Source organism: Garra rufa, chromosome 15 (assembly GCF_049309525.1).
Source record: "Garra rufa chromosome 15, GarRuf1.0, whole genome shotgun sequence".
NCBI lineage: Eukaryota > Metazoa > Chordata > Actinopteri > Cypriniformes > Cyprinidae > Garra > Garra rufa.
The window spans coordinates 20869228-20880299 of record NC_133375.1 but is presented as its reverse complement, the minus strand read 5'-3'; the positions used below and the strand labels follow the sequence as shown (position 1 = coordinate 20880299).

The 11072-nt window shown below is 34.7% G+C and overlaps 1 protein-coding gene across 1 annotated transcript in view; it reads left to right on the top strand.

Annotated features, from left to right (window-relative positions):
* The window catches only part of grid2 (glutamate receptor, ionotropic, delta 2), a 640517-nt gene that overhangs the window by 618726 nt on the left and 10719 nt on the right, over window positions 1-11072 (top strand). The window contains exon 15 of the mRNA XM_073819480.1: window positions 10375-10615. Within this exon, the coding sequence (XP_073675581.1) occupies window positions 10375-10615 (241 nt within the window). The remainder of the gene's footprint in view (window positions 1-10374; window positions 10616-11072) is intronic.

Below are 11072 nucleotides of genomic sequence, written 5' to 3'. Positions count from 1 at the left end.
ATATGGTACGTTTAATGGGGAGTTTAAATAAAACTAGGGAAAAAAAGTAATCTAAACGTAATCTAAGAAGTAGTCAGATTACATTACCTAAAACAAGTAACCTAGATTACGTTACTAACTACAGTTTTCATCACGTAATCTGTAATCAGTAATGGACTACAATTTGTAAGTAATCTACCCAACTCTATACTACTGATCTTATGATGAAAATGTACCTGTGGGAAGTTTTTCGCAAGACGCGAAATACATTTCTGTAACAAGTTGATTGATAGATTATGGGATTAGATCTCTGCCACAATTCTGAGCGCGAAAGATTATATTTTGAGTGCGCAAAAGTGCATTTTGCATGCGCACGAACTGAGTTTTGTGGAGAAAATGTCTGTTTCGCAAAGAAGAAAGTATGTTGAGCGCACAAAAAATCAATTTTGCATTTAAAATAAGTTTTTGGATGTGTGCAACGTTTTACTCGCTTGCTCTCCTAATGCCGCCCTCAGTGCTCTCCAAATGCAGACAGCTCGCTTGCTCAACACAACCCAGTGTTACAATATGCCATAATTCCAGCCAATCAGAGACAGGCTGCTAAATTCTGATTGGCTGCCTTGACAACCAATCACAACATTCCCTGCATTACCAATGACAGTGGAAGTGAAAAAATACAGGGCGTGCATGATTATTATTTTTATTATTTTATAATTAAATTGATATTCTGATCATATTTTTTCCAAGCAAATTGTAGCAATTTCAAATGAAATCTATCTTAATAACTACTATTAATATTGTGTTTATTCATTTCTAAGTGATATATTTTTGTTCACAAAGAATGACGTGTGAAACCATCAGGAACCGTTTTGTCTTCAGTACCTTCAACTGCAACCTACCAGGAGTCCCCAGAAGAGCAATGTGACTTAGGTTAAGTAAAGAATCCTAAAAAAATGACATTGTTTTCTGACCTTAGATGCATTTAAACCTGTTTTAATATTATAATATTATTAGGACACAGACCATATGACCTGCTCTTTAAGGTTATCGAATCCAAACAGGGACAAAATTTGCATTTGTAAGATATTAGTATAGAAATCTAACTTCCGCTAATATGGATCAATGATTTTGATTACATCACCCTGCACTTCAGCTTCTCATCAAACTTTCTGTCCAATCATATGCTCTCTAGAATCGGAAGCATCCCACCCCCTACACCATAAATACACGCTGAATCTGCGGCTGAAATCGGTCACTTGTTCACAGTTAGTATTTTCTGTACGCACTATATTGGGGGGTATATATAGGGAATGATTCAGACAGTGTAAATATGCTTTCCATTGGGGAAAGAAGCCTGTGTCACACGAACCGCTGCAATGTGCATGGACTGGAGACAGGATAGCACGGAACGGATAATATGTGTGAATTGGCGCAGTCCAGCCCTTTCTTCCTGTTTCAGTTGAAATTACGCCAACACATAAAATAACACTGTGTGTTTCGAAGCACCTCAGTGGACCTTTAAATCATAATTTTTATAGTTGTTTAGAATTTAGGCTTTATGATGTTGTCATGGCAACTAAGTTGGATATAACTTTACACAGAAAAGGTTAGCAAGGCATTTGTTTCACACTAAAATCATGTTAACATGCGTATTGTTTTTGTCTTGTGGCTGTACTGTTGAAACCGTGAGTATTTTGACATTTACAGACTGGGCCCATTCACTTCCTATGTAAGTGCATTATTGTAACCTAGATTTTTAGTTTTTTTTTAATACAGAAAATAAGGCACAATAGGAAACTAACTACCAGCGTTATGACACAAAGACACAAATGATGTCAATCTCAGTTTAACTGGCACTGAATCCATAATATTCCTTCATTGAATGTAGAGACTTAAAAATTAAACCATCTTAATTTTTTCTTTCATGTATAGTATATATATAGTATATATATGGTCTGTATAAAGAGATTAAAATTGAATGAGCAGCTATTGTACTGATACTTGTCTTTCTCAGTCTTTTGAGATGTCTAGCACCCTTCAGATGTTCTGATTCATATTGATAAGCTGAGAAGAAATTCCCTCTGTATGTCCAAGGCAGAAAAAAAAACTGCTTGCCTTTGTCTTTTCATTCCTTTTCTCATCGTGTTTTCCCAGCTCTTATCAAGTAGTTTGTCTCCCCGCAGTCAGAGACATCTAATAACGTGATCATTTCTGCCGCAGCTGGTTGCCATAGCAACAGCTCCAGCAGTCCACACTCGAATCAGCGCGCAGGGCCCAAGAGGCGAGCGAGGAGACTACATGATAGACAGACCTGAAGAGAGAACCGCAAATCCCCACCCGCATTATCCCTGAAGAACAGAAAAATGAGTTTGAAGAGCTACCTCAACCCAGCGCACCAAGAGACAGAGAATCAAGCTCAGTGTCATCCTGAGGTCTTAAATAAAAGCTTGTTGCAGTTACCAGATCACCCAGTTGTCATGGAGAATCAGGTTGATCTGGACTTGGGCTGTTAACAGGGCCAAGTGTTTGTGTTTAGCCCCCACGATATTGAACATGGACCACAGCTGAACTCCCCTGACTGTGGCTGGTCAGTGATACGGCAATTCAAAGACAAAAACACAGAGCCGAGCAGGTGAATTTGTTGCTTGCGTTTTGCCCTGTCAGTCGAGCACAACTTGTTCGGCACGCACATCGCTTATCTCCCTCTCCTCATCCTCACTCACCTTTCCTTCCATTCATCACTCTGTTTTGGGAGGAGAGGGAATAAATAACAAATAAAATGTCTGCTGTTGAGAAGATGTTGTTTCTCTTAGAGAGCCTGAAGGGAAAGCAACAGTTTTTAAATGGTAAAAGACTGAAATCAAAATTTGAATTGTTAGATTCTACTGCAGAAATTAATGACAAGAATCCATGTGTAATTATGATTACGCTATCAGAAATATATACAGTCAAACCAAAAATGATTCAGACACCAGATATAATTTTTGATATAGTTCATTTATGTAAGTGAGGATAGCAGAATAAAGTCAACTGAGACATATTATACCCAAAAATTCTTAATACAGTGGACTACCAGTAAAAATGATTAAAAAAATTTGGGACCAAAAATTTTTCAGACACCTTGACCTGACCATGTTTTGCTTAAGTGTTTGTTCTTTAATTGCTAATGTGACCTTTTTAACTCACAGACTGAAGAAAATTAAGCATTGCTTGGTAACTGGTCAACAAAGTATTGATAGTTGTTATTACATACCATGACATACCTTTCTATCAAAGTTATCACAGTTAAACTCTTGAGTTCTTGTCATATTTTATTAACATTTTCTAAACTACAGTGCATAAACTTTTATAAAGTGAGAAATGTTGAAGGTGTCTGAATAAATTTTGGTTTGACATATATCAGGCACAATTCTGATAAAACGATGCTAATATTACAAAATATAACATTGTAAAAGTGTTTTTAAATCACTTGTTTTTCTAAAAAAAAAAAAAAAAAAAAGCTTGTCCAATATATACAGCAGGTTAAGTTACAGTGGGAGTCTGCACCTCTCTCATCCCCCTGAGCCCATTGAGTTTTAACAGACTCCCTAAAGCATGCCATGAGTTTGGTGGGGGGTAATTGAGAAAGAATGGGTTAAAATCTTGTAAGAGAAGGCAATTCCTCCATCGCGATATGATTGGATATGACTGGTTATGAACGGCTGTGATCGGTTCAAGCGATAAATCCCGCCTCTTGTTTTTGTGCTCGTTCCGCATTTGAGAATTAGTCTAAATGAAAAATATAATGGCATTAATGGGAAGACTAATTTATTAAAGTAAGTACACAGCTTACACATTTAGATATAACCACTTTGTTATGCCAAAATAAGACTTAAAATTGCATGAAAACATGATATGTAGGAGTTTTTAGTGAGCATTCAGCTTGCTGAAATTTAAAGTAAATCTTTGTGTCTGTGACCAATATTTACCGAGCTTTGATGACTGATGATTCAAAAAATTCAAACATAGTCAAAAGTTAACTATTAAAAAGAATAGCTAAACATAAGTTCACAAATAAAATATATTGTTTAAATAGTTACTGCCTTGAGTTATTATTTTGGAATAAAATGCTTAAAAACACTAACTTGATGAGATACATACTTGGCTTTGACCAAAAGAATATTGATGACATGATTAATGTAAAAATATAAACTAGAAGTTTTTATTCTTTTTCTGATAGTCTAAGTAATGTTTATTTACCCAGGAAAATGTGACTGGGACATGAATTTACATTTACAATTTTAAAGTGCCCTTCAAATGAAATATTAGTTCAACTATTTACATAAAACTGCCAAGCTCTATTACACTAGGAAATGCAGAAATGCATGAAAGAAAACCGTGCTCATCGGGTGATTTGTTTTCATGGGGTTTTTGAAAAAGAACTTTTGAAGTGTTTGATGAAAAAAAATGGCATGTTACAAAAACTTGTCGGGAGAAGTTTATCAAAAGTGAGCGTGCCAAAAAAAGAACTTACTTTTAGCATATGGCCATCAGCGGGCTTATCTTCTCAACAAACAAGGTAAAATCTGGTCCCCTCTGAGATGTCTCCTGTCACGTCTCTCCTGAGACTCCCGAAGACAAACATGTGGCGTTATCCTCAAGGGCAAAACTGGACAGTTGATTCTCGCAGGAAAAGTGCCTGGTGTTAATTCCTGTGGATCGCAGCGCTCCTCATTTGTTAAAAACACCAGGGTGTTAATTCATTAAGCACCGAGACTGTTAATTTGCTCAGGACCAGCTGCCGGAAAAACCACAAGGTCAGAAACAGGCTTTCTAATGTGAGTCCTTGAAGGCTGAGACTTATTTTAGATTTAGGTCGAAAGATGTCAGCAGATACAGAATGGTTACACAAGGCATTCTTTTAAATTCATGGCTGCTTCTTCCTTGTCATCCCATCAGTGTGGTCAGATGTAACCTATTATCTGAGCCCTGAAGCGGCACACGCCATGTTGACCCACCAAGTGTTGACACATCCATCGTGGCAACGCTCATAAATGCCACAGACTAATTTTTCAAGGGTAGGCCGTTCCATATGCCTGTGATAGGAGTTGTTCTGCGGTGACCTCCAGTGGAAATGAGGTCTTAAAGGAATAGCTGTTACTGAAGACCAGGACATCTCATCTCAGAACTCATACATCACAGTGGTAATAACATGGAAAATGAAAACATTGGAATTGGAATATGCAGCAATGTTAAAATGGCTAAATGTACATATCTGTCACCACGATGGGGGAACATTTATCTAACCTCAGTCAAAAACAGCGTTTGTGCTATTAAAAAGCACAGGAACACTTTACAATTAGGGTTATTAGTTACTACATTAGTTTACATGAATAATTAACACTACTTCTACAGCATGTATTAGTTAATGTTCATTTCAATATATAGTAATACATAATAACTCTTGTTGTTTGTTGTGTGTGTTAACATTATTTAATGCACTGTGAACTAACATGAACAAACTATGAACCACTGTTTTTATTAACTAACATTAACAAAGATTAATAAATAGTGTAATAAATGTATTGTTTATTGTTTGTTCATGTTAGTTAATACAATAACTAATGTTAAAATAAAATAAAAAATATTACATGATATTAGAACAATTGAAATGATCCCTTGGCAAATAACTGAAATAAAATAAGTTGAAGTACTTCAATTAATAAAGTAGAAATAAAAATGAATTAAAGCTAAATGAAAATATATTTAAAAAAATAACAAAGGAAAAAATCATTAAATTTTTCTAGAAATAAAATAATAAAAAAAATATTAATAAATAGTAAAATAGTTTTTAAATAATACTAAAATATCACTGTCATACACCATCCTTCATACACTGTAAAAAAATATTTTTTCAAAGTAATAATACAGATTATTAGAGTAGGTTTTACAAGACAATATTATTTAAGGCTTTCTACTTTGAAATTCAGTGTTAAATACAATGTTTCTTGACATTTTTTTGTAATTATATGGAAATTAGTACCAGTTTCTGAAAATAGGTTCTAATAATTTTTCTAAAAAACATATTTAGGATGCAGATGTGGTATATGACAGTAAAACTATTTCAGAACTATTCTACTACTTATTAATATTGTGAATGAATTTTTTTAAAGATTTTTAGAAATGTAATATAACATTATATATATATTTTTTTTTCGTTTTAATTTATTTTTAATTTCAATTTTATTAATTCAAGTACCTCTACTTATTTTATTTCATTTATTTTTCCAAGGAAACATTTCAATTTTTAAATGCTTTTATTTAAAACATTTATTTAATTTAAAAAGAAAATCTTTTTCCAAACCCGTAAGACCTTCAACACAAATTAAGATAGTTTTGATGAAATCCAAGAGCTCTCTGACCCTCTATACAGCAAGGGTGCTACATTTTCAAGGTCCAGAAAGATACCAAGAACATCGACAAAATATGTGACATGGTTCAATAGTAATTTTATGACTATATTTTCATTTTTCATGGTATTAACCCTACTGTGATAAATGAGTTCTGAGATAACAGCAAGTTGTGAATATTAACAGTACAAAAATACTGTATGGCTTCTTGAGACCTTGAAAATACTAAAGTCATGCTGCTTTTTTCTAGTGCTCTGACATTAGGGCGAGTAAATAATGACAGAATGTTTATTTTTGAGTGAACTAATTCTTTCATTTTCTATTATGCCCTGTGAAGATCAGTAGGACATTGATTACATCTTTGCTTACTCAGTCACAGTACTTGACATTGTAATGGTGCTGGATCACAGCTCTCCTGGTTATGTTTTGTGCTGTTCTCTTGAATTGTCCTCGTTGTGCTTTCAGGTCCCTGCTATCACACTCTGAAACCTCTGAAGCAACATATGTGGGCAGTGTAGCATGGCTAAATGCTGTTGGCACATTTAAAAAGTGGCCTATAAAGCAAATCTCTCAACATTGGCCCACCTTGTTGTGAGTCCTGTGAGCTGTGTCCATAGCAGAATGTGGATGGGTCATTCTCCATCTGTTGAATGCAGTAGGGCATTTTTTTACTCCTGCGTTATTATACGAGACAGGGATACAGATATAAAAATGATGGATCGCTTTCTGAATAAATGTTGAACAGGGTTTTCGATAGCCTAATCCTGTGTGTTACTGTGAATACTGAACGTGGATGTTTGGGTAATTGTTTGCAGCAGCTGCAGTTTGGATGTGAATATGGGCTTTTGGAAGCTCGCTAGTCTCCTCCTCGGGGATGAAACTGTGCAGTGACTCCTGACTGCAGACAATCAGGCTAGAGAGAGACCGCCACGCAATACAGATCAGCCAATCAATGAGGCAAATTCTCCTAAACCTTTGTGTCCTGTATTCATTATCATTCATTTGCAGCCGCTGGACTGACATTAGTACAAACTGCCATCGCTACATCAGAGCACGCTCGTTCTTTATGGTGAGGTGGATGCTGTAGCCAGCCATTATTGCTGAGGAGACACTGCCCCCTGGTGTTAGGAAAAAAGTCAATCACTGCAGCAACAGATGCCACTGAACAGACTGGGACCATTTCCAGTTATTTATAGGGTGTTACACAGATCTCAGTGGCTCAATTAATGTGTAGGAATGAAGCAATCTGACATTAAATTTCGATCCATAACACAGTCCATTTCTGTAATGCGACACACAATAAAATTGCGCATAATCGTGCATATATTTAGGCCAGTAGTAAATGTCCGAGCATGGAGTGCAGCACTTCAGTTATCTAATGAAGCTTTGTATTTGTCTTACTTTAGCTGACTTGAAGCAGCCAAGTTATTTCTGAGCAAATGGATGATTCTTCAGTTGAGGGAGCATTTCTGTCTCCCGTAATAAAAAATAAAATAAAAAAACTCTAGATTTAGCTGGTGGGTTATAATGGATTTTATTGTGTCTTTAACTTTTTTTTACTTTTTAAAAGTGCAGAAATTGGCAGCATTTTGTCTGCCCACACTTTTTAACCTCAAAGAAAATAACATTTTTAATTAGTTTATATTTTAATATGCATTGTGAAGGGTATCGCTAACCTGAAGTATTTAATGAATTGCTGTCATCAAGCATTTGTAATTGAAATGTAATTGAGGTTAAATGTAAATTAATATATTTACAGTTGAGGTCAAAAGTTTACATCCCCCTTTGAGAATCTGCCAAATGTTCTCTTTTTTTTTACCAAAATAAGAGAGATCATACAAAATTGTTTATGCATGTTGTTTATTTAGTACTGACCTGAATAAGATATTTCACATAAAAGTCATTTACAAATAGACCACAAGAGATAATAATAGTTGAATTTATAAAAATTACCCTGTTTAAAAGTTAACACCCCCTTGATTCTTAATACTGTGTTGTTACCTAAATGATCCACAGCTGTGCTTTTTTTGTTTAGTGATAGTTGTTCATGAGTCCCTTGTTTGTCCTGAACAGTTAAACTGTCCACTGTTTTTTTTTTTTTTTCAGAAAAATCCACTTATATGCAACTATTACAGAAGGTTCAAACTCTCACTGATGGTCCAAAAGGAAAAAAACATGCATTAAGAGCCAGGGATGAAAACTTTTGAACAGAATGGAGATATATCTAATGCCTAAATATCATATTTTTCATTTAGTACTGCCCTTCAGAGGCTACAGAAGATACGTACATGTTTCCCAGAAGACAAAATAAATTAACCCTAAATTATGGTTTTTAATTTAATGCATGGTTTTTCCTTCTGGAGCATCAGTGAGCATTTGAACCTTGTGTAATAGTTGCATTTGACTCCTTCAGTTGTCCTCAGTGTGAAAAGATGGATCTCAAAATCATACAGTCATTGTTGGAAAGCATTCAAACACACAAAAATGCTGAAACACAAGGATTTGTAGGACCTAAAGGGTTTTTCTAAAGAACAGCAGGCAGTTTAACTGTTCAGGACAAACAAGGGACTCACAAAACAAAAAAAGCTGTGAATCATTCAGGTAACAATACAGTATTAATAATCAAAGTGTATGTAAACTTTTGAACAGGGTCATTTTTATAAATTCAACTATTATTTTCTCTTGTGGCCTGTATGTAAACATCTTTTATGTGAAATATCTTATTCAGGTCAGTACTAAATAAAACATAACATGCATTTTGTATGATTCCTCTTATTGTGGTAAAATAATTAACATTTTGCAGATTCTGACCTCAACTGTATATTAGTGCTTTTCAACCTTTTTGACTCAGTCCATAACTGTACTGTATATATGAAATATTTTTGGCATTTATGCTATAATTATGTCAAAGCTGTTTACTTTTATTAAGAGAAAGTGGGAGCATTCATGTATAAAATTAATTACCTGTGATTAATGTTGTATTTGTAGAGATTTTAAGAACCAAAGTCCTCAATAAGAACAATATTTAAATTAGTTGTGTGAAGAAAATGGTTTTTGATTATCTTGCTTCTTTTGTTTTTCTTCCCTAGTTAGGTTATTTTGATAATAATTTATTTAAATACTTTTAAGTCATCGTGAGAACCCCCTAGAAGCTTTGATGAGTCCCCCTAGTGGGCTTTAGCCCCATGGATGAAAGCCACAGTAATATATGAGACAATTTATAATAATTCAAAAATAATACTTTTTCTTTGTCTTTGTATGTTAAAAGTTAATCCGCTGCTAACTAACTTGTTTTCATTAATTCAGTTGTCATTACTATCAGAATATCAGAAATGCACACCATCACACTTCCAGCCAAATTCTTCTTTGTTTTTGTTTTGGCTTAAAGGGATAGTTCACCTAAAAATGAAAATTCTGTCATTAATTACTCACCCTCATGTCGTTCCAAACCTGTAAGACCTTCGTTCAACTTCGAGAACGCAAATTAAGATATTTTTGATGAAATTCAAGAACTTTCTGACCCTGCATAGACAGCGACGCAACTGACACATTCAACAAGTAATTTTATACAGCTACAAGAATACTTTTTGTTTTGAAATGGTTGAATAAAGGCTTTTTTTTCTTTTTTTGAAGCACAAAAAGCATTCCCGTAGCTTCAAAAAATTAAGGTTAAACCACTGATGTTACATGGACAGTTTTAACGATATCCTTACTACTTTTCTGGGCCTTGAACATGATAGTTGCATTGCTGTCTATGCAGGGTCAAAACGTTCTTGGATTTCAACAAAAATATCTTAATTTGTGAACCTGGACCACAAAACCAGTCGTAAGTAGCACAGGTATATTTGTAGTAATAGCCAACAATACATTGTATGGGTCAAAATGATCGTTTTTTTTTTTTTTTTAATTATCGGATAAATGTTGAAACATAAGATGTACTTTGAAGTAGTCTGAGAAGTGCCCCTAACTAAAGAATCATATACTGTATATGTTTGTCCTTGTCCAGGATCTTGGAGCTCCAGCAGAATGGAGACATGGACATCTTGAAGCTGAAGTGGTGGCCGCGGGACAGTCCGTGTGATCTGTACTCTCCTGTTGGCACTCGAAAGAGCGGCAGTGCCTTGGACATCCACAGCTTTGCTGGGGTCTTCTTTGTACTAGCAGCCGGTGTGGTGCTCTCCTGTCTTATTGCCACTGTGGAGACCTGGTGGACACGAAGGAAGGGCTCCAGAGTGCCGTCGAAGGAGGTGAGAGTCTTGACAGTTGATGTAGGGATTTGATTGACGGGTTTAAATACAATAACTATGTAGATCATCCAACTGCCCAAGAACAGATGGGATTAAGTTGTTATTGAATTTCAAGTTCAACAACATCCCTCTTAAATTTCCACTTAATGAAGGCATTATAAAGAGCAAATCAATGACTGTTGCTTTTGCTGGATAATATATAATATATAAAAAAAAAAGTTCAATTTAATGAATTTAACCGTTTTTTTTAATTACAGTTATATTAAATAACCATGTGGCTCATTTCTTGATAACACAATGGATTTTAGACTAATTAACCATACTTAATCTTATTTGTTTATTTTCTCTTTTATATATAACCTGATGGTTGTAAATTAAAAGATAATAATAATTAATCATTTTAATTAGAAGATTATCACATTTGAAGCTGTTTTGAGCTCAAATCATTCTGTGATAT